Here is a 24,705-nt window from a genome sequence, read left to right as displayed (position 1 = left end):
AGGGAGGGACATGGACTTAGGAGTTTGGAATGGAATTCAGATTGGGGACTGAAAACAATGCCTTTGCACTGTCAGTGTTTATTTGAAAGAAATGTTTGCTAATCCAGTACCAGATGTCTGATAAGCAGTCTGATAGTTCAGGAATAATGGAGAGTGGAGTGAAATGGTGATTAGGCAAAGCTGGAGTTATTGGTGGTATTGTACCTGTGAAAACTACTACTGTGCTCAGTAAATGTTCAGAAATTGCTCTGTAAATTGCAGTTTTCTGTTTATCAAAGAGCAATGCTTCAGGAAATGTAATAAAGTATCTTTATGATCTCCAAAAATCTGTTGAGGCCTTTAACTTTTTTCCAGGATTGCAGATTTGAAATATCAAGTTCTCAGTACTTCAGGGCCTTACTGCTCTTATCAGTCCAAAGCCTTAATTGCCAACTGATCCATCAATATCTAGACAATTTCAGAATTACAGGTGTTTCTTCTTTTGGTGTCTTGCTGGGGTTTATTTTATTGCTAAGTTCTGAACAGGATATCAGTGTTGATGTTTTCTAAACAGTCTATTCAGAGATGTTATGTCACACCTCTGGGGTGATTTTGGATTTGAAACCAGGCCTCCTGGCCCAGAGCTAGGGCACTCCCACAAGGGCACTTTAAAAAATACATGTTGGACAAGGGAAAATGCTGGCGATTGAATTAAGCTGCACTCGATCAGATGATGTCAAAAGGACCTCAGTGGAGAAAAGGCAGAATAGCTTGGGATGTTGTAGAGTCAATCTCTGTATTTTCAGCCTCCTCATAGGTATCTTTACTAAGACTACCTTAATGCTATCTTTGACATGATTACCATCATGCAATAAACAATAGCTCATTTAAGTGAGATTCTCTTTTCATTAGGACTCAGTGGGTGGCAGCAAACTACACAAACACAAGCTGCAGCAGTTTATCATTCTAGTTGCAATGCATGCAGCATGGTAACAGATAGGATCACTTCCTCACACCACAAGGAGCTGTACTGCTCATTTACAGCCTTAGAACATTTTATGTCTTTAATAGTTACTCTAAGTGACAGCCAGCAGCTCTAATTTTTGAGCAGTGAAGCAGTCTGCAGAGAAATCTGTAGAAAGATCAACAAGAGAGAAATAGTACTTTGTAGTAATTCCTTTCACTCATACTTAGAGCGATGAGCTAAAGCAAGTGTGAAGAAGTAGCTAGTCACATCTTGCGGTTATAGATTCCATCAGGAAGCAAAACTTAGCCAGAACTGCCCCAGTACAATGTTCAGCTCAGAAGCAAACAGGCATTATAAGTCCTAGAAAAGTTTTTAAAATTATCTGTTTGGCAAGGAAGAGATTTTAAATGAACATGTGAGAAGAGCTGAGGAGGCTAGAAGTTTAAGAAAAGAGCACTTACAAATCTCAAAGCACATTATAATGGTAATGAGCAGGCACCATGCACCATCGAGGTAATTTAAACTGAGGTCATGGCACTAGTAATGCCATGAAGCTAGAATCAGGATGATAAAGAGGCAATTTGAAAACCTGAACAGAGCAGCCATCTTCCATGAAGAAATTTTTTGTTGGCATACAGCAGGGATGAATACAAGTGAAAAAGAAATTCGACAGATTGAACCCCCCAGATAATACAATGGACTGATTACCTGCCTCACCTATATCTTCGTTAAAGAACATCCAAGTGACTAAAATGCCTCCCTGTGCAAGGACTTGACAGGATCAAGTTTAGGACCAATATTAACAAGTCGAAGAAGTATTAGTCTTCCAAGGCAAAAGAGAAAGCATTTTTGGAAGACTTGGGAAACGTCCTCAATGACTTGAATTTGTAAAGTCAGAAAGGGAAGATGGGATTATCTGCAAATGTTATTATTTACATGAATATACAACTGTCAGTTGCCGACAGTTCTCTTGGATGGAGATATATAAATTTATGTGTTAGATGGGGTTGATGTCAGAGACCGCACTAAGTTCCCCCCAATATTGTGATGTCATAAGGATTTTATATATATTTACTTAATATTTACTACACTTTAAACTGAATCATTGTGCATGAAATGCTTGACATTTGAGAGACATAAATGCCTCATGTAAATCTGTTTTCTCTGACACTGAATGGTAGCGGCTGCTAACAGACATTTAAGAACTTTCAATTATCAAGTGTTTCGTTTCTGTCAGGAATGTAGAAGCGCGATCTTTATTTCCACTAAAGTCCAGAAAATGAAATGTTAATTTGAAGGTATTAGCTATTACCTTCCACAGCGCAGCACACCTTTCAGCACTACCATAAAGTGTTGACCTCACGCTCAGGTCTTGGAGTGACATATAATCCAGGGCCTTCTGATTGGAGACACAGGAATGGTTCTGAACAGGGTATCAGTGTTGATATTTTCTAATCAGTCTATTTCAGAGATGTCATGTCACACTTCTGGAGAGGTTGAGACTTGAACCCAGTCCTCCTGGCCCAGAGCTAGGGTACTCCTACAAGGGCATTTTAAAAAAGCATGTCGTACAAGGGAAAATGCTGGAGATTGAATTAAGCTGCACTCGATCAGGTGACGTCAAAAGGACCTCAGGTTAGAAAAGACAGAATAGCTTGGAATTTTTAGCATCAATCTCTGTATTCTCAGCCTCCTCATAGACATATTTACTAAGGTTACCTTAATGCTAACTTTGACATGATTACCATCATGCAATAAACAATAACTCATTTAAGAAAGAACCTCTTCTCATTAGGACTCAGTGGGTGGGAAGGTAGAAGCGAGATCTTTGTTTCCACTAAAGCCCAGAAAGTGGAATGTTATTTTTTAAGGTATTAGCTATTACCTTCCACAGTGCAGCACACCTTTCAGCACCACTATAAAGTATTAACCTCATGCTCAGGTCCTGGAGTGATATTTGAATTCCAAACCTTTTGATTGGAGACATGAGAATGGTTCTGACTGAGCCTAAATGCATTTAGGTTTACCAGCATCTGTACTTCTGTGGAAAGATATTTTTGGAACAATTTCCATATATCCAGCTAAGATTGGAAATTGAGTTTGAGGAAAATTCTGATGTAATTTGGCTTGTGTAAACCTAGGTGGAATAAAGTGAAATTGAGATTTGTCTACACAAGTCTGTCTTGGTCTTAAGTATGTACAGTAGTCAAATATTTTACTAAGCATTACCACAGAGGATTTGAGGCTTGGACAATTGATCTGTATCCATAATGTCTGTTTTTGAAATCATGGCTAACACTAGAAAACTATTATTTATTGTACATCCCTTACTCCTGTTGGAGAATTCAGATTGCAGAATAGACTGGGCTGACATCCAGGCTGGACTGTGTAAGATTGACAAATTCTCTTCCCAGAGGGCATGTGTCAATCAATCCATTGGGTATGGATGACAGTCTGAAACATGTGGTGGTCAATGGAGTGTTCCCTGCATGTACAGCATGATAAAAAGCCTTGTTAGAAGTCATGATTTCAAGTTGGGTATGCTAATGTTGTGAAAACAGCTGGAAATGTCAGTAAACCAAATTATACGTCACAGAAATAGTATTGATGCAAGTAGTGGATAGTGCTGTTGTCTCGGGGAGATTTTAAATGAATTAGACAGAGGGATGAGGCACAGTATTGATATAAAATTAAGAGCAATGCCTAATCAGATATAGGACAGTCCAGTAGGTGGAAAAGACCTGGGTAGGATCAGGTGCATGGGAAGTCCAGAAAACTAATTGTATCTATTTTAATGCCAGGAGCTTGACTGGTAAGGTGGATAAAGTTAGGGTATTGATCAGCATGCGGGAATATGACATTGTTGTAATCACTGAGACATGGTTGAAGGGAGGACAGAACTAGCACCTGTACATTCCAGGATGTGAAAGATTCAGGTGCAATATGGGAATGTAACAGAGGTGGGGACATTGCATATTGATCAGGGTAATCACCACTGCAATTTTGAGGGAGGATATAGTGATGCAGTAATGGGCAATATGATGGCTAAGTGATTCCATTCTGGCCTTCGGTAACTAGCACATTGTCCCCATACCTGTGGGTTTTTTCTCTCAGGTGCTCTTTCAGTCCAAAGAAATGCAGGTTATTTGGATTGGCCATGCTTTTGCCGCACAGTGTTCAGAATTGTGCAGGCCAAGTGGGTTAGCCATGCTAAATATGGGGATAGAATGGGGATATGGATGTTCTTTGGAGGGTTGTTGCAGACTTGATGAACCAAATGGCCTCTATTTGTACTGTAGGGATTCAACGTCTGTATGTCCGAGAAGGGTGTTCAAATGAGGCTGCATGAGTAGAGCCAAAAACTTAAAAAAGGGGCAGGTACTTTGCTGTGATTATACTACAGACCTCCCAACAGTCAGCAGGAGATAAAGGAGCAGATATGTAGGCAAATCAATGAAAGGTGTGAGAGAAACAGGGTTACAATTGTAGAGGATTCCAACTTTGTGGACGTTAAATGGGATCATCTTGGCGTGAAAAGATTAGGGTGGAATTTTTAAAGTGCATCCAGGAGAGCTTTTTGTACCAGTGTGTAGATAGTTCTACTAGAGATGGGAGAGTGGAAGACCTAATCTTGGGGAATGAAGGCAGAATGAAGGTTGAAGTTTCGGAGGGTAAACATTTTGGAGATAGTAGCCATAACTTTGTAAGTTCCAAATATATTATGGAAGGGATAAGGTGAGTGTGGAATTTAAGTGGCTAAATTGGGGGAATTGGGATTTGAAGTTGCATAGACTTTTATTCTCTGTCAGTGTTTCATGCATTCATGGAGTTTGTGTGTCACTGGCAAGACCAACATTCATTGTTCATCCCTAATTGCCCTTGAGAAAGTAATGGTAAGCTGACTTCTTAAAACAATAAACTTGATCTAGTGGAGGTACACCCAGAGAAGAATGAAGTAGAAGGGAATGACAGGATTTTGAAGCAGAGGAAGATCATGTAGCTCCAGATGAGGATGGTGTATGATTTTGAAAGGGTATTTGCAAAGCACGGTACTCTAATGCTTCTACTGTCCTCGACTGAGTTGATGGAGGTCATGAGTTTGGAAAATCCTGTTAAAGGAACCTTAATGTATTGATACAGTGCACCTTGCAGGTGGTTACCTATACAATGGTAATGGAGACTTTGAATGGTAAAGTTGATACATGGGTGTTTATCAAGTGGGCTGCTTTTATCTGGATGATGTCAAGATTGTTGACTGTATTTTGAATTTTGAAATTCACCATCCAATTTAATACCTGAAATTGAAACACCTGGGGCTACCATGGGCTGAAATGACCTATCATAGACTAAGAATAAGAATCAAAATAAGAATCTAAAACACTGACCAATCACATCACATGACCATGAATAGGAATGTAGATTAGACGAGAGACTGATGAGCTAAAATTATCATTTGGTGTCTCTGGGCACCAAAAGGCTCCCATCACCTATTTTAATTTACCATGTTTAGAATGCTCGCATATTAGAGGGGAAAGCATTACCTGCAATTATCACAATTGTAGACCATGAATTTAGACGTGGAAATACAGTAACAAACTTATATTTCAAGCAGCTGGTCGTAAAAGGGAGGAGATGGATTTTTGACCGTAGGGCAGTAAAGTTGAGGTCTCCCCCTCTCTTGAAGTCAGATTATGGATACAAAAGAAACATTAGAACACTGCAAGTAAAATAACTGCAATATTCATGACTGTTCATGATCCCCTGTATTCTTAGGTAAAATCTTGCACTTTGAGGACATTCTAAGGACTTTAAGCTGTATGTTATTATTATCTTACTTTTATACTGGATACAGTTCCTTCTTAACTTTGCAAGAATTTATGTCACCGTGATTTCAGAGAGCACATGTGCTTGATATCAGGTCTTAGTTATTTCTCTCAGAGATGACAGCTAATAAAATTGTTCCTTACTTCACTCGGGAAACCTTGCACTTAGCTTTGTGCTGCTGCATTTACATTTGTTAACTGTACTTTACTTGGAGTGATATAGCTTCTGGTGCTCAGAATAAATACTGCACTTGTTTTGTAGTGAAGCTTTGAGGTTGATAAGAGAGGAGCCGATGCACCTCTTCTCAATGGGTCATAGCAGTGGTCATTGCTTGGCTTTTGCATGACAGAAATCGAATACAAAAAGATGCACCAGTATGATGCATAAATAATTTCTGTATATATCATTGAGACCAGAGAACACATTATTCAGCAGCTGGGAATGCTTGATACTGGATACCCATGTGAACACATGTTCAATTTTTGCACTTTGCTTCCCTTGTGTACAAAATTAAATCCTTGAAGTGGGAAGACCACATATTTACTTACGTTTGCAGTGTCGGTTTTGTTTTGCCGCCAGCATTATTGATACTGTTTCAGCCGCTTAAGGGTTTTTTTTGGAATGAAGGACTGACTACTGTCTTTTAATGAATCATTTAATACCGCTGTGACAGTGGTGTACAAATAAAAACAAATTAATCTTAGTTGTGAGGAGATAATGGGAACTGCAGATGCTGGAGATTCCAAGATAATAAAATGTGAGGCTGGATGAACACAGCAGGCCAAGCAGCATCTCAGGAGCACAAAAGCTGCCGAAACGTCAGCTTTTGTGCTCCTGAGATGCTGCTTGGCCTGCTGTGTTCATCCAGCCTCACATTTTATTAATCTTAGTTGTGGTGTTTTCCATCCGCTATCAATTTGAATCCTTCCTCTGGGCCAGAATGTGCTGGTTGAAGTCCCAACTTCCAGCAGGTGTAAAAAATGCCCGAGCAAAGGTCAATTGAGCATTTAGGAGTGGAACTGATGTCAACATTTCCAAGAATATTTGCATGCCATCGTGTTTAAAGTTTTGTGATTGGATGCGCAGACAGACAAAAGAGTTTCAACCTCTTGGGGCTTTCTGGTGCTTGTTTTGTCTTCAGGGTTAGTCCAAAATGACTGTGAGAAATAGTGCAAAGTAATGAACAGCGAAGGACAGTTATATTCCTATTTTACTCGTGAATTCTCTACAGTCTAGAAGACAGCAAATATACAGTTTAGACAAACAGAAGGCTGGAAGAACACAGCAGGTCAGGCAGCATCTGGAGGAAAGGAGAAGCTAATGTTCTTCCAGCCTTCTGTTTGTTTGCCTTGGATTCCAGGATCTGCAGTTCTTTCTCATCTCTGAATTCTACAGTTTATTTACTTTCTTTGCTGACAATAAATATGGACAAATATGAAAAACATTGTAACTCTACATTCTTTCTTAAAGCTTGGCTGTGATTTTGGTTTGAAAATGATAGGTTTTGCTGAATTACATTACTTTGATTCACTCAAGCCAAAAAAAGAACATTTGGGAAGGTAGATTACTGTTTTGTAAATAAACAGCTGACACTCAGTCATAAAATTATCTGTTCCAGCTTCATTAATTTTAATGGCCTCAGTTGTGGGCTCAGTTTGAAAGGGACAATAGTAGGATCTCCCTTGGTTCTGAACGAGCCTTGTTAAAACACGAGGTAAATGTGAATGATAAATTCGATGAAGGAATCTGCTTTATTCATACGTTGTCCCTTGCTTGTCTGGTGTTTTAACACCTCTTGACTGGTACCACAGCTGTATTTTGAACCACCTGCTGTATCCAACTCTGTAGCTTTTCCCTGGGAGAATACTTTAGAAGCTGGTCATTCTCAGAGTAAACAGTTTTCTTTTTTTTCAAAATCTGCTTGAATAAACTTGTTTTTTTAAAATCTGTTTAAATCTGCCTTTCAGCCTCATTTACCTGTGTTTTATTGGGATTCTGATTTTTACTTTGTTTTGGGTGTTAGCTTAATTTTCTCTTTGCCTGCAGTGTCTGAACTGCCCTAATCTTGTCTCATAACTGGCCATTTTGCACTTAGGATAATTTTACTTTGTTGTTCTTGTACCCTATCCAATGCATAAATGCATCTTTCGAACCTTAGCGATGAGACGACATGGTACTTGGAGTGAGATCTGGCCAGTGTATTATGGAGCCTCAGTGTAATCCCTCTTGCCTTGGGATACAGTTTATACCTCACCTGTGTTTGGTCATGATGTGTTGGGGGTCGGGGACTGAGATTTGGGGGGGGGTTATTATCAGGAGGAGTGTTGCGCCTGAGGATTTCTCTATCTTCCTATCCCCGTCGCGAATATGTTCATGATGTGAATGAATGGCTATTTGAGCCCTCAAGTGCTCACTTAAGGGCCTCATTCCACCAACATTGATATTCATCCAGCAGTAGGGAGGGGAAAGGCCGTGTAACAAGCACAAAATGCCACCCCTATCACATTATTTGCAGATGGGTGGGCATGTTCCTCTTTTTGTGTGGAAGTCTGGGGAAGGGGGTTAGCTGCAAAGGCAGAGGGTGGGATCTCAGAATGTCATCCCCACACCTTGCCAGAGTTGAGCCCTTGACCAAGGGCTAAGTCTTTGAACTAGGAACCCCACCCTGGTGTCGGGAGAATGAAAATCGCATGATGATGAAATCTCCAGCCCATGCATCATGTGCAAATACAGAATTAAGGGTCAATTAAACATGTTAAAAACGCCCTGAAGAAGGGTAATACCCGAAATGTTGACTGCTCCTTTCCTCCACATGCTGCCTGGCCTGCTGTGTTCTTCCAGCCTCCTGTTTGTCTCCATATGGTAAAAGCTCAGTTGTTTCTGATAGTTCACTGTCCATTGTAAGTCTTGTGTGTGTGGTTTGCTGGAAGTGGGTCTCTCAACTGTTTTTAAAAGGTGCTTGAAATAGCGGGAATGAAAAGGTTTCTATCATTGGAGGTTGTCCCTTGGCATCAGGTCTAAATCACTGAGATAATAGCACTCCCTTTTCTTTCCTACCCAAACATTCTTTAAAGCACACCTCCTACTCCTCTGGACCTCTCCCTGAGTTGCAAAAGGAATATAATCTCATTGCTACGGACCTGGTTCACTTTGGATCTCCCTTGTGGGTTTGCCTACGGTCCAGTAAGAGCTCGCCATGGAACTTTTGATGTTTCTGGGAATGTTGGAGATACTGGCCAAGCAGATTGGCTTGCATTTCTGTGGAGTGAGCTTCCTGTCAGTGAGGGGCAGGATCCCACTAAAAGGTTGTATAGTCTGCCTGCAGCATCTTAAGGTTGAGGGACAGGCATCCAACCAGCTCATAGGCTTGCAACTTTCTTTTCTCCCTCAGAAACCTACAATTTCATAGTCTACCTCTTTTTTTTTTACTTAACTCCAGAAAATATTGATGCAATATACTTACTTCTCTCATCAACATCCTATTATCAACACATCCCAGGAGCTAATCTAGTTAACCTTCTCTGTACCAGCTCTAATGCAATAAGTGTCATGCCTTTAAAAAAATAGTTTTGATTTATTCTTCTTGAGACCAAAGTGAATGACCTCCGACATGCCCATGTTATATTCTATCTGCCATGTTGTTACATGGGCACTTAATCTCTGTATCTCTGTGCAGTCTCTCTGTCCTTACAGCTTGTATTCTGACCTAGCTTTGTATTGTCAGCAAGTTTCAATACATTACTCTCTGCCTCTTTATTTAAACGAGCATATAACCATTTATATAACCAGCATATGTTGTAAATTCCCTTCCTCATGTTATTGTGGGTCTACTTCCAGCACATTGTTTACAGTGGTTCAAGAAGGCAGCTCACTACCATCTTCTCCAGAGCAACTAGGGATGGGAAATAAATGCTAGCCAGTCAATGATGCTCAAGTCCTACAAAAAAATTAAAGAAAAAAGAGGTTGGTAAGCTCAATTAGAGACAGTAGCAATTGCTGCTGCTGAAGAATCTGAGATAACAAGGAGGCTTCACAGTGGGCATTTTCTAACGAAGGGTCCAGACCTGAAATGTCATCCTTCCTGCTCCTCTGATACTGCCTGGCGTGCTGTGTTCATCCAGCTGTACACTTTGTTATCTCTGGGAGGTTCAGTTAGCTGGTTTGCAATGCAGAGTGATGTCAACAATGTGAGGTCAATCCTTTTACTTGCTGAGGTTACCAGAGAAACTCCTCTTTCTCAACCTCTCTCCTTGCCTGAGGCATGGTAACCCTCAGGATAAACCACCACCAGCCACTTCTCTCTAATAAGAGAGCAGCCTAAGGTTTGGAAGGTCTCTGGCAATTATAATTGTATATTTATATATTGATATAATTATAATTTACAATTATATTGTAAATAGCTGAGGCCCCAGTGGTGATTCCTGTGACACTCCATTAGTTGAAGCCTGCTATCATAAAATTGCCCATTTATTCTTGCTGTTTGCTCCTTGTCCACTGATTAATTCTTTCCCTCTGTTTTGATATATTAATCCAACTCCATTAACCCGTATCTTACATACTAAACATGCTGTGAAGCCCATTTTAAATGCTATTTTGTCGTCCATATATGAGTACATTTACTGATTGCTTTTCATCGATCCAATTTGGTGCAAGCTCAAAAAAGTTCCAGTAAATTTTCCAAACTATATTTCCCTACTGTGAAACGATATTGACTTTGTCCAATCATGCTGGTCTATTGGTAGATGTTTCTTTCCACTTTCTGAAGCCATACAAGTAGTATTATGGCCCATTAAAGATTTAGTTCCCCTTCCTCCTTCCTTTCCTGTATGATTGATGAGGATTATAGACAAGTGTGGGGTACTGTGGTGAGAGAGTGCAAAATGTAACACAGAACTGGTTGGCATTTGAAACTGGAATGTGGATCTTGGACCAAATGCTGGCTGTAGGCATTTTGAGGTTGGATTACATCTGCATCAGTGAATTGCCTGAGTGCATCTGGTAGTGTAACAGAACTTTTAGTTTATTTAATGTTCTCTGTAGACTGTACTCTGGAGATATTAACCTTGGCTGAGTGGTAGAACTCCCACCTGTTATTTAGAAATGTGAGAGTTTCAAACCACCCCCGTGATTAGAATACATAAGTTTATAGAGACTGGAGTGGCGCATTGACCTCCTCCTACCGCCCCCTTAATCATGACCCCACCCCCGAGCACCAAACCATCATCTCCAACACCATTCATGACCTCATCACCTCAGGGGAACTTCCACCCACAGCCTCCTTATTATTCCCCAACCCTGCACGGCCCGTTTCTATCTCCTTCCCAAAATCCACAAACCTGCAGCCCTGGTTGACCCATTGTCTCAGCCTGTTTCTGCCCCACTGAACTCATCTCCAGCTATCTGGACTCCATTTTCTCCCCTTTGGTCCAGGAACTCCCTACCTACGTCAGTGACACCACCCACGCCCTATACCTCCTCCAGAACTTCCAATTCGCTGGCCCCCAACACTTCATTTTCACCATGGACATCGAGTCCCTATGCCCCTGTATTCCGCATGCAGATGGCCTCAAGGCCCTCCGCTTCTTCCTGTCCCGCAGGCCCGACCATTCCCCCTCCACTGATACCCTCGTCCGCCTAGCCGAACTCGTCCTTACCCTCAACAACTTCTGTTTCGATTCCTCCCACTTCCTACAGACAAAGGGGGTGGCCATGGGCACCCGCATGGGCCCCAGCTATGCCTGCCTCTTTGTAGGTTACGTGGAACAGTCCCTCTTCAGCACCTACACAGGCCCCAAACCGCACCTCTTCCTCCGTTACATTGCTGACTGTATTGGTGCCGCCTCTTGCTCCCCAGAGGAGCTTGAATAGTTCATGCACTTCACCAACACCTTCCAACCCAACCTTCAGTTCACCTGGGCTGTCTCCAACACATCCCTCACCTTCCTGGACCTCTCAGTCTCCATCTCAGGCAACCAGCTTGTAACTGATGTCCATTTCAAGCCCACCGACTCCCACAGCTACCTAGAATACACCTCCTCCCACCCACCCTCCTGCAAAAATTCCATCCCCTATTCCCAATTCCTCCACCTCCGCCGCATCTGCTCCCAGGATGAGGCATTCCACTCCCGCACATCCCAGATGTCTAACTTCTTCAAGGACCGCAACTTTCCCCCTACAGTGGTCGAGAACGCCCTTGACCGCGTCTCCCGCATTTCCCACAACACATCCCTCACACCCCGCCCCCGCCACAGCCGCCCAAAGAGGATCCCCCTCGTTCTCACACACCACGCCACCAACCTCCGCATACAATGCATCATCCTCCGACACTTCCGCCATCTATAACCCGACCCCACCACCCAAGACATTTTTCCATCCCCATCCTTGTCTGCTTTCTGGAGAGACCACTCTCTCCGTGACTCCCTTGTTCGCTCCACACTGCCCTCCAACCCCACCACACCCGGCACCTTCCCCTGCAACCGCAGGAAATGCTACACTTGCCCTCACACCTCCTCCCTCACCCCCATCCCTGGCCCCAAGATGACTTTCCATATTAAGCGGAGGTTCACCTGCACATCTGCCAATGTGGTATACTGTATCCATTGTACCCGGTGTGGCTTCCTCTACATTGGGGAAACCAAGTGGGGGCTTGGTGTCCGCTTTGCAGAACACCTCCGCTTGGTTCGCAAAACAACTGCACCTCCCAGTCGCGAACCATTTCAACACCCCCTCCCATTCTTTAGATGACATGTCCATCATGGGCCTCCTGCAGTGCCACAATGATGCCACCCGAAGGTTGCAGGAACAGCAACTCATATTCCACTTGGGAACCCTGCAGCCCAATGGTATCAATGTGGACTTCACCAGCTTCAAAATCTCCCCTTCCCCCACTGCATCCCAAAACCAGCCCAGCTCGTCCCCTCCCCCCACTGCATCACACAACCTGCCCAGCACTTCCCCTCCCCCCCCGTATCCCAAAACCAGCCCAGCCTGTCTCTACCTCCCTAACCTGTTCTTCCTCTCACCCATCCCTTCCTCCCACCCCAAGCTGCACCTCCATCTCCTACCTACCACCTCATCCCGCCCCCTTGACCTGTCCGTCTTCCCTGGACTGACCTATCCCCTCCCTACCTCCCCACCTATACTCTCCTCTCCACCTATCTTCTTTTCTCTCCATCTTCAGTCCACCTCCCCCTCTCTCCCTATTTATTCCAGAACCCTCACCCCATCCCCCTCTCTGATGAAGGGTCTAGGCCCGAAACGTCAGCTTTTGTGCTCCTGAGATGCTGCTTGGCCTGCTGTGTTCATCCAGCTCCACACTTTATCATCTATGATGGTGTTTATTTTCCAGGCTTCCAAAACACTGAGGAAATTATGGTGCAAGTGGGTATTACCACAATTTATATTATTCTGTATTTCTTAGAGTTTTTTTAATGCTTAGATACTTCTGTAAAAAAAATATGAGTAGCTCAACAACTCACATTCCAGTTGATGTCATTCACCACAATCCTGGATTTTTGTTAATTTTATTTCATGGCAATTACTTGGCCCTTGTGTGATTTTTCTGTCCACAAGAACCAAAGTAAATGTGCATCTTCATTTTTAGGAACTGGCGCACATGAATGGATTTTTATACATATGTAATTAAAGTAAATGTTGACATTTTCCTGTAAAAATATTGCTACCATGAAATAGAGCTCGAGAAAAATGCAAAATCATGGAATAAATTTTGCTTGGTGAATATTATGACACGTTCAGAATTTATGAAAGTAAAATTGAGTCTTTGCTCATATTTAATTTTGTATCAGTGTTCATCCAAATACTTGTAATCTGATTCTTCAGTGCCCTTTGTTATTCTGTGCCTGGTTTTAGGCAACAAAGTGTGTGGACATGCCATTGTTGACCTTGACGGTTTGTTTACCCTTGAGACTTCTAAGCCAGTTGAATTATAAATCTCATTCTAAATAAATAAGAAAATAAATTAAGTCTGTAACTGGGTGACACTTCTACTATCTGCTTTTATTGTTATCTGTTCAGTGGCAGACATAATATCTCTTCAAATGGCTTGTCTTACTCTTCTCATACCATTTCCGTCTCTCATGGATCTATCCTGGGTCCCCTCTTAATTCTTATCTACAAGCTGAACGTGAACAATGTCATCGAAAAGCAGTGTTAGGTTTCATATGTGCTCTGATGATACCCACCACCGCTGCTCCTTTCCCAACTCCATCATTGTCACTAAGTCATCAGACTGCTTCTCCAACATCCAGTACTAAATGAGCAAAAATGTCAGTCATTTGTGCTTTGGGAAAACTGAAGCTCCTCATTCAGTCCTCATTCCAAGCTCCCATTCTCTTGCTACAAACACCATAACTCTTCCTGCAAACTAAGAGTAAACTAGATTGTTCATTGCCCTGGTGTCAATATTAATTTCAACATTTTCTGCACATTTGTATATGAATTTCTACCTCCATAATTTTCATCTACTTCACCCCTGTCTCCGGTCAACTTTTGCTGAAATCCTTATTCCTTTTTTTGTTAATTTGATACCAGTGTTGTTCGATAGGATTTTGATGCTTAGGATGTGATGATCAGGTCGTTATATTCATCACAATATTTACGGTATTTACCAGATGGTATAGTGAATCGTGTAACAATCCACTGCACTAGAGCTGAGAAATAATGCACTGCACTGTGACAACTATCAAAAGATAATTTTTGCCCTGTAACCACATGGCACCTTGTTGAGGAATAACAGCAAAATTATTTCAACATTCCCTTTACGTCAGCATCTTTACCATATACCTTAATCCAACGAGGCCACATTTCTTTTAATGTTAAGGATTTTATTCCATTTCGGATTTTCTACTGTAAATGTTGCCATAGAATGCTAAATGGAATAGACCACAACAATATTTAACAATTACCATTCTCAACAGGTCTGTGACTGACTTGCAACGTGATGCTAATTCTGCAAGTGATGAGCAGTGAGCATGTTGCAGGACATTGTTTTAGACTTGACAATTCCAGTGCCTATGCTCACTGTGTTGGTCCCTGGTCAAACAATATCTTGATTTTCCCTTGCTTTAAAATTTCATCGTGCCCTCATCTCTCTCTCTCTCTATCTTGAGAATCTCCAGCAGCCTCCCCATCCTCTGGGGTTTCTCGATTCCTTTCATTGTAGTCTCTTAAGCAACGCAGATTTTAGTTACTGCATGCTAGTGACACTTGAGCATGGATAGAGACTAAGCCCTAGAAATCTCTTCTTGAACCTCCTGATCATGTGTTCTTTCTCTAAAACATCCCTTAAAATCCATCTGTTTCACTAAGCTTTTGGACATTGGCCCTAAAACCGTCTCTTTATATGGCTTGCTTTCATACTTTATTTCATGTGAAGCACCTTGTGAGATTTTATAACAATAATATGGTCCACAATTACTGTTTTTTTTTAAGAATGCTTATTAATTCTGAATACTATAGCTAAGTGAGTGAACTGAGACTTTTTTATGTAATTTGTCAGGTTTGATATGGTGAATATATTTGTATTTCACATCTGTGACTTGGATCATGCCAATATTGATCTGTCCCATTTGGTCATTGTTGCAGATGGGACCTGCCATTGGCATCACTGCTCCCAAGAGTCCTAATTTTAGTCTTTATGATTATTGTGGCATTATCAAAATGTTTGCTCAGGAAATTTTCTCTTGAGCTTTGCATGAAAGAACATAACTCAATTCATTGTGTCCATTATTGATAGTGCAGTTCCAGGAAAGTCCAGACCATAATTTTCTGTCTAGTACCATATCTTGGAGAAGGTGGGAGGAGTGCTGCACACTCACGGATGCCATTTTTGGCTAAGATGTTAAACAGAAGCCAACACTTTCACCTCAGGTCACCATAAATGGCCCTATTGTATTGTCAGAAGAGCGTGGAGCTCTCCTGATAACATGTCAGAGCAGAAGTAGGCTTTTAGGCCCATCAAGTCAGTTCTGTCACTCAGTGGATGATATGATAATCCTTAACTCGCTTACCTGTCACTTCCCCGTATGTTTTCCTTATATTAAAATTGAAAATCTATCTCAGCCTTGAATATACTTAATAGCTTTATACAATAAAGAGTACCATAATTTGCTGTGCTCCGCGAGAAAAAAAATCTTCTTCCTCTGCTTTAAATGGATATCCGATTATTCTGAGATTATGCCCTGTAGTCCTAGATACACTCATGCATGAAGACAATACCTCAGTTCCTGCACCATTAAATCCCCAAAGAAACTTACATGTTTCAATAAAGTCTCCTATCATTTTCCTAAATTCTAATGAGTACACGCCCAAACTAATCAACATCGCTTCATAAGGTATCATGGCCAATATTTTTCCTTCAAGTACTAAAAACAGTGTATCCGTCATTTATCACATTGCTGTCTACAGAATCCTGCTATGTGCAATTTGGCTGCAGGGTATCCTAACAACATTGATTCCTTTTTAGTAATCAGATTTTAGTAGAAGAAAACCAATATTGTCTAATGTTCCCACGAGCTGGGGTGTGTAAAAGAGGCAAACAACTGAAAGCCTAATTTGCGAATTAGGCCTTTTTTTTTATATTTCACAGCAGTTTGTTTACAACTCCATGGTGTCTTAAAGTGAAGCTGGTAGGTATGTCATAAGTTTTAATGTGTTGTGTTGTAAATGCCGTGTGATCTAGTCACAGAGTCATAGGATTGCATAGCACAGAAACAGACCCTTTGGTCTGACTCATCCATACTCATCCTCAATTATTCCAGTCCCCTTTGCCAGCATTTGGCCCATATCCCTCTAACCTCTTCCTACTCATGTACCCATCCAGCTGCCTTTTAAATATCGTAAATGTACCAGCCTCCAACACCACTGCTAGCATTTCATTCTGCACATGCACCACCCTCTGAAAAAAGTTTCCCCTTAGCCGCTTTTATATCTTGCCCCTCTCACCTTAAACCTATGCCTTCTTGTTTTAGACTTCCCTACCCGAACAGTAAGACCTTGGCTATTCACCCTGTCCATGCCCCTCATGATTTGACAAACCTCTCTAAGGTCTCTCTTCAACCTCTGAAGTTCCAGGGAAAAAAATCCCCGGCCTGTTCAGCCTCTCCCTATGGCTCGAACCCTCGACCCCAGCACCATCCTTGTAAATCTTTTCTGTACTCTGTCAAGTTTAACAACATCTCTGCTGTAGCAGGGACCCCAGAATTGAACTCTTCTCCTCTGACTGCCCATACCATGGCAGTGATCACATGAACAGCGGGTAAGGATTGTTTTAAATACAATTGAATTCACATCTTTAAATTAACTGGCTACATCTGAAAAACGAAATCATTGCATGTTTTTTGTGTGAACATCTATGATTTTCCTTAAGTAGTTCCAAATATTGTGCATGTGATGAACTCATAAAGCAGAATTTAAAGCAATTTGACTCTCAACAAATGACAAAAAGGAACTCTCTTTTATTGAAGCTTATGATTTACAAAACATTAGGAAGGGTGTTTGTCTTTGTTTAACTCCATCTCACAGAAAATAGCTTCTGGTCTGAGCGGTTTGCAGTGACTCTGCTGATAGTAGCAACACAGCCTAAAAGGTCAGCGTTCAAGAGAGCCTTGACATAAATTGATGTGATTTATGTTGTAGCTTAGAAATACAGCCTCTGTAGGTCAATTGTAACTTTTAATTTGCTCATATTGGCTAGCAGATTGATATATGGAAGATTTAGTATTGAACGACTTGCGATATTTTCACTCACGAGTTGTTGGTTTATTTGAGATTCAAGGCCAACTTATTTATTTTGAATCAAAGATAGAGTTAGAGCATTGTCGAGCATTTTGTAGCATAAAAGTAAGCCAATTAGTGTACCATGTTGAAGTGCCTATATTGGCTCTGCTCGAGCCACACAAATTAGACCTTCACCACGGCTGTTTTTCACATAACGCTACAAATTAGTTATTTTAATCTGTTTCTTTGACCCTTTATAGGTCTTTCGGTAATTTACTGTTGTAATGACAGTATATTGACATTATCACAATGAATTAGTAATAGGTTTTTATGTCATTAGAACAATTACAATTTATTACACCTTCTGGACCAGATCACTGTATCTAATTAGCTGAAATGCTGTCCTTAACTAAGAATAGAGAGACATACTGCTGGAACTAGACTGTTGCCCACTTATGATCAAATTCTTGACGTGCTCAAAATATTGTTTCTTGAAATGTTTTGAACATAATTATAACTAAAATACATAATTGAAATATTTTGTATTGTTAATCTCACTTAGCTTTCAGACCAGTTCATAAATAGTTCAGGTTAGTTCCTGGTGTTCCGAATTTATTCCATTTTCAATATTTGGAGCAAATTTGTACACATAGGTGTAAGGATTTAGCAAAGTTATAGTTGTGAATGAGTCGCGGTCTATCATTAATGGCAAGGAAAGGATCAATGTCAAGGTTTGGGAATTTTAACTTCTTTGGTTATTTTTGCTTTTTATTGAAAATAAAAATCAATTCATGCGTTTAAAAGTCACCAATTGCAACAGTAAGGAGGCAGTGGAGATGTCAAGGAGCGTTTGGGATTTTAAAAAAATTTTAGATCCCAAAATGTTGCGTGTTGGATGCAGCATGAGTGGTCAGCCAAGAAATACCCTCCTACGAGAAAGAGCTGCCATTTTGTTTGGCATGTCAGTTGGTCAATGCCTGTGTGGAGTTGTTGTCAACAAGTACTCTTCCCAGGATCTGAGCGAACAAAAACAAGAAGAACATTTTCAGAAACCTATCAGGATGATTTTGAATGAGGCAATGTTTTAGGCCTCAGGTACAGGAAAGAGTTTATAGTGGCTAGTTCTAGTTATTGCTGAGCATTTAAAATTGGACCAAGAAGGGGCAAGGCACATTTATATTTTAGGTAGAGATAGAGGACTGGCAAGTAACTCATAGTTACTCAATGCAAAATCAAGCAACTTAACAATTTGCCACCATTTTTCTCAATTTACCTTTGCAGAGATTGAGGCAACATGTGAACTCCTGTCAAAGACATGAAGTGCAGTTCATTGTCATCAAGGTTCCTATTTCTGGATGCTCAGAGAGAATAGCAGAAATGAGCAGCCTTTTGGCATTTTTAACCTATGACATTGATGCATCAACTTCTACTTTTAATTCTGTAAAATTTAGCTGGAATTTTATTCAATTTAGTCTGGTCATGTGTTTTTTTTTAATAATCAAGTTTTGTTCTTTCACTCCTGCAGCCAGTTGATGCAAAGCCCAAGATACTGAAGGCATGTCCAGTAAGAGCAGTTCTTGTGCCTCACCTGAAAACACTTGCTACACTTTTACTACTGGACTTTGTACAATGACCATGTGGACCCAATGGTTCCTGACTATACTCATTGGTACAGCCACTGTAACTGGTAAGTTGTTAGACTAAAAATGCAATATAACTGTTTGGAATGGAAGTAGGAAATTATGTTGACTCTGTTTATAAATTGAAGAGAAATTCATATTGAATGGAATTTGTCAAAGTAGGAATGACAAAGAGTTTCAACTGAAGTGTTTACTTAGGTTGGCCAGCCCATTAATCTGCATACAGTTTTGTTAGCTGACCCTGGCTTTGATGGAACAGAATTAAGAAATATCCTATCCAATTGTGCAATCCCTTGAATTTCAAACAGAACAAACCACAAAGAGCAAACTTGGAATCCTAGTGCTTGAATTTGATGGGCTACATTGCTGTGCTGTTTGCCCTGATTGTCACTGCTAGCACCATAGAGTATCTGCTACATCAGTCAGGTTGTTGTTCAGGGCAAGGGCTGTTTGAGGTAGTTTACTGCTACCAATCCCCCTTCGTCTATTTTGCATGTTGGGCATATCGAACGATCAGTGACGGATGATTGAACATTGACTGTTAGCGGCAGAGATATTTGTCTTAGTTAACAAGATGGTTTACCGCATGATAGCCTGACAATTTAGGCATAATCACTAGGACTTTTTTGGGCTGTATTGGAAACCTGCACTCCCTGTGAGGCAAGTGTAGAACTATAAACTCTTCACAAAGATTGTGTGATATCTTCCGAGTGAGTGAAGTTCAGAACAGCTCAATTTTATGTTTTTCAGAACCGTTACCTTACACAACTGTGTCAGCATTCAAGGGCCCATTATAGCCCACAGGTCATTGTTTGCACATTGCTGCTGTCATCTATGTATAGTCTTCTAATAAAGTATAGGACGATTTTAGGTAAGAAGTGTTTGATGCAGATGTTATTGGCTAAACTCTACTGACCAGAAAGTTTTTTCCCAGTTTGGGCTCTGGTAGTTGTCCTCAACAGAATGGGATTTGGAGTGCTGCAGTCGCTGATTTGTTTGAGGACTATGAGATATATCTGAAAGGAGTGCAGTTATCTTTTTAAATTGTTCATTCTGGAGATGGATGCTTTCGTGACTGGACCAGCATATTGTCCATCTTAGCTGCTGTCAAAAAGTTCATGGTGATCTTCCTTCTTGAACCACCACAATCCATTTGGAGTAGGTATAATGCTGCTAAGGTGGGGGTTTCAGGATTTTGACCAAGTGACTGTGAAGGAACAGTGATGTATTTCTAAGTCAGAATATGAATCATATTTTACTGCACAGATTATCACTCAGGGAGGAAGATTACAGATCCCTTTGGGAGTACTCTGTGAACTTGATACAAATCAGGAACTTTTTATCCTGTGTTGCATAATTTAGTCGGTCGATAAACTAAATGAGGTGATGGGAGAGCTTCTCTTTAACCATTGTTTAAAGCCAGTCTGTTGTTAAATTTTATAAATGCTGGCTCCTTAATAAATGTGCTACTAAGAAAGCATTTTTTTGTAACTTGCAAAGCTAGCCTAATAGAGTTGAACATCCATACCATGCCAACCTTGCCGTGTGTTCTTAATGTTCTGAATATAGAACTTGGTACCTTATACTTGGGGACATTCACAGCAGCTCCTTATAACTGGGCCATATATTACATGAATGAACAAAAATACTAAATGACATAACTGGTGAATCACAGACTTGATAATTAAGCTGCACATGAAACTGTGATAGAAGAGTCCCTTTGATGCCAGTGGGATTAAAGCAGAAGAGTCTTGAAACAATACTTTATTTAGATTAGAGTTATTACTGTTTTTATTATCTCTATTTTTATTATTATTATTGTTCTGCTTTTATTTGCATTACTGGTGAGAGATCTGATGTTACTAATTTGTGTCTTTACTTTATAAAATAAGGAACTGCTTAGTTGCAGCAGTTTTCATGCTGTATTGAGGTAACCAGAAGTCATTTTCAAGGACTTATTTCTTGTATATATAATAACATATATAAAATTTATATAATGTGTGGATTTGGACAGAGAAGGCAAACTATCAAAGTTAACTCTAAATGCATAGTTAAGACAACTGACACTGACTTCATGGGTAAATAGCTCATTGATAGATAACATTTAATGTGGAGAAATGCAGGTTGTTTGAAATTTGGGCAAATAGAGAGTGGCCAGCATAACTAAATGGCAAATTCTTCTAATGGCAGAGCGGCAGAGACATTTTGGAGTTCAGATATCCAATTAATTCAAAATGGAAGGATGTGGTAATACAATTTGGATGAATATCACAACTAGCTGAGTGTAGTAAGTGCATTCAAAGAGTACAAAACCTAGACATAATGTAAACTTGACAAATATATGGTTAGGTGCCTATAAGATCATTATCAACATATGATTCCTGTATTTGAAGAAAATTTCAAGACTGTGGAGGGAGTGTAGATGGGATTCACCAGGATGAAACTGTAGACGATAGAGATATAAGCAGAGATTTTTGCTAATTGGTGTTGAGGGTATGTGACCAAAAATGTCAAAATTGGTGATGTTTACCATGAGGCAAATCAATGAAATGTATTTCCGCTGCATTATGAGCCAGACAGTTTAAGACCATCATGATCAGAATATATTAAAAATTGAGCAGGAGTATTTTTATGCGAAGGTCAGTTGAATATGGAATGTCCCAACAGAAACAGTGATAGGTGTAGGATCCCCAAAATATTTAAACAGTTAGAGGTGAATATCATAGACAGTAGGGAGAAGGACAGAGTTATTAGAATGTGGATACCTGCTATGGAGACTAAGCAGAAATGCGACAGGATTGGAAAGCTTTTTCCTTCTGCACTGTAAGCACTCGGTGATTTTGTCTGACAATGAATCCAGCGTCATTCAATCTTGATCTAATGTAGCTATCATTGTGGTACAAATGTGGTGACAATTTGAACAATTTTTTTTGGACCAGGTATTTTGCGGAATGGAGCTTACCTGATAAACCCTTGCTGATCCCAAAACACAAGAATAACAAGCCATTGATAATCCCAGTGTGTTAATTAGCACCTGAATCATTGGAATGTAACACTCTGTTAAGGGGATGTGAACATCCCTTTATATTAATTCCCGTCAACAATAGCAATATGTATTTCATATGCCATGTTTGAGAATGCAGCAGCTGATTGGCTGAACATTACCATGTTCAAGCCCCATTAAAGAACCTCATAAAAGATGCCTTGAAGCATGATCAGTTGGCAGGCATTCGCTGTCTGCTCTGTGGGTAGCAGTGCTCATCCTTACTTTTCAACCACAGTGAGCATATTTTATTGATTTGATTGATCTGAACGCTGCAAAGCACCAGGAAAGCAAAGTAACTGAATATGTGGCTCAATAGTAACAATAAAATCTACTGTGGTGTCCCAGGCAATCATAGGTCGTGAGCCCATTTTGAAGGACACAAACAGCAATTTCTGCCATTTCTTTTCCAATCAACCTGCCTGTACTTGTGTTACCACTTCACTATGGGAACTTGAGGTCCGGCTCGCAGAAAGGTTACAAAACAGCAGAATGATAAATGAAATCTAGAGGGAAAGAACAGTATAAATTGTTTACTTTTCACTGGCACTTGATTACAGAGGAGTATAAAGTCCATCAGTGAAGTGTGTATTCAATGTCATAAAATATTTGACTTCGTATTGATTCCGCTGTATTGCTTTTAGATTTGTCAGGCACTTGTCTAAATAAAATTTGTATTTTGGTCTCAGTGGAGAATTTTAGACTCAGTTCAATTCTTGAAAAGTGAAAAGCATAAAAAAAAGAACTCCTGAAAATGCCAAAATGATGGCAGTGTATGGGTTTCTAAGCAGTCAAACTAATGCAGCAGTTACAGTGACTACAATGATTTGTTCACATTGCTGACTTTATTTTCTATAAGTGTATTTTGTGTGATTATCCCCTTCTGTATTTCAGCTTGCTAGCTAATCTTAATCATCCATTGCCCACACAAATGCCACGACAGTGGCTTTACCTAATTTCATCTAGCATAGAAATTACTTCATGAATTACTTTGCTAATGTCATCAAGCAATGTTTTAAAATTCGTCCATAGGATGTGGGCAGTTAAGAATCAACCACATTGCTGTGGGTGTGGAGTTACATATAGCCAAAGCAGGTAAGGACACAGTTTCCTTCTCTGAAGGACATTAATGTTGACTGGATTGTTCTGGAAGCAACCACTTTTTTTTTAGCGCCTCTACTGATTTAGGAAGTTCTTGTGTTCTGGCTATTGAAGAGAATGGTTCGCTGTGGTTAACATAGTAACAAGAGAAAGGAACATTTCAATATCTTTGTTGTCGTAAAGCTTAGTGACTCTCTCACCACTACACTTCTGTTGTTGTTGTAATGGTCACCTTCTTCTTTCCTCATTAAAACAATGAGATTTTGTGTTTTTTTGGAAGTAATTTGTTAAATACTAGCAATCCAAATTAAAAGTTAGATCGCAATGTCATAGGTCAATCACTGTTGACCCATTATTTGAGGTCGATATGGCACATCCATATAGCATTAATCTCCTCGGACCATAGAAGATTTCCTATTTGTTACCTGTTTTCTAACTTGTAGTGACGGTAATCAGCTCAGTTGTGATAAAAGTTCTCGCTTCAGCATTTCTGGATGAGAAAGGGTAATACTCTCCAAATTGATGATTTTCGCTTTTGTTAGAGCGTGGGCAGGGCCCAGGGATAATGTATTCAACAATGCCAAAACCAGCTTCAACAGATAAGTCTGTTCTGTAACACTGCTTATGGACCAGGATGAGAAGCCATGCCCCCACCCTAGAGTACCCACTTGCGGCCTGTCATCACCACCAACACAACCATCAGCACAAGACATTGTGGTTGCTGTGACCTTCTCTCTCGCCCTGTTTGCTAGGTCCCAATTTCAAGTTCCCATCCTCTTTGCATATTCATTGGCGCTGCAGTTTCTAGTTGCTGTTATTTTTCCCCCCAGCTGCATGCCTTTCAAACAGGTTGGAAGCAATTGGAGAACAGAGGATCATCATTATAATGAGATCCTGCTGCTTAGGTTTGGCAGAACCCCTTTCCCACCAGCTTCTTGGGTTTTCCAATCACTATTTTGTTTATATCTGGGCCAGAGTGCTTAATCAAATAATGATGCAAGTATCAACAAAATATTTCACAGGAAGATGTTCAAAGCACCTGCATAATGTGGAGGAGTATAGCTTTGTGTTGACTTGCATTTCTGAATTCTCTCTTTGGACTGGATGTATATATGTAAAGATCATTGAAGGTGGCAGGATAGGTGGATAGCAATTAATAACAGTGTGTGTAGCTTTATTAATGGGAACAGAAAGTACAAGAGCAAGGAGGTGAATCTGTATAACTAATTCATTAGACTGCAGCTAGGATATTGTCTACAGTTTTGTGGGCCGTGTTACAGGAAAGATCTGAATATATTAGAGAGAGTGCAGAAGCAATTTATAAGAATGATTCCGGGAGTGAGAAACGTCAGTTATAAGGATAAATTAAAAGAAGTTGGGACTGTTCTTTTTGAAAACAAGAAGTCTGAGAGGCA

At 40.4% G+C, this 24,705-nt stretch overlaps 1 protein-coding gene across 8 annotated transcripts in view; it reads left to right on the top strand.

The window, feature by feature from the left end:
* adgrl3.1 (adhesion G protein-coupled receptor L3.1) overlaps positions 1–24,705 on the top strand; it is a 633,648-nt gene that overhangs the window by 211,848 nt on the left and 397,095 nt on the right. For all 8 annotated transcript variants that reach the window (XM_048527072.2, XM_059643687.1, XM_048527071.2 and 5 more), the window contains exon 3: positions 19,032–19,193. In XM_048527072.2, the coding sequence (XP_048383029.1) occupies positions 19,064–19,193 (130 nt within the window). In that variant the 5' untranslated portion in view covers positions 19,032–19,063. The remainder of the gene's footprint in view (positions 1–19,031; positions 19,194–24,705) is intronic.

The sequence above is a fragment of the Stegostoma tigrinum genome, chromosome 3 (genome assembly GCF_030684315.1).
Source record: "Stegostoma tigrinum isolate sSteTig4 chromosome 3, sSteTig4.hap1, whole genome shotgun sequence".
Lineage (NCBI taxonomy): Eukaryota > Metazoa > Chordata > Chondrichthyes > Orectolobiformes > Stegostomatidae > Stegostoma > Stegostoma tigrinum.
The sequence above is the reverse complement of the archived record's forward strand: the minus strand, read 5'-3'. Positions and strand labels throughout refer to the sequence as shown.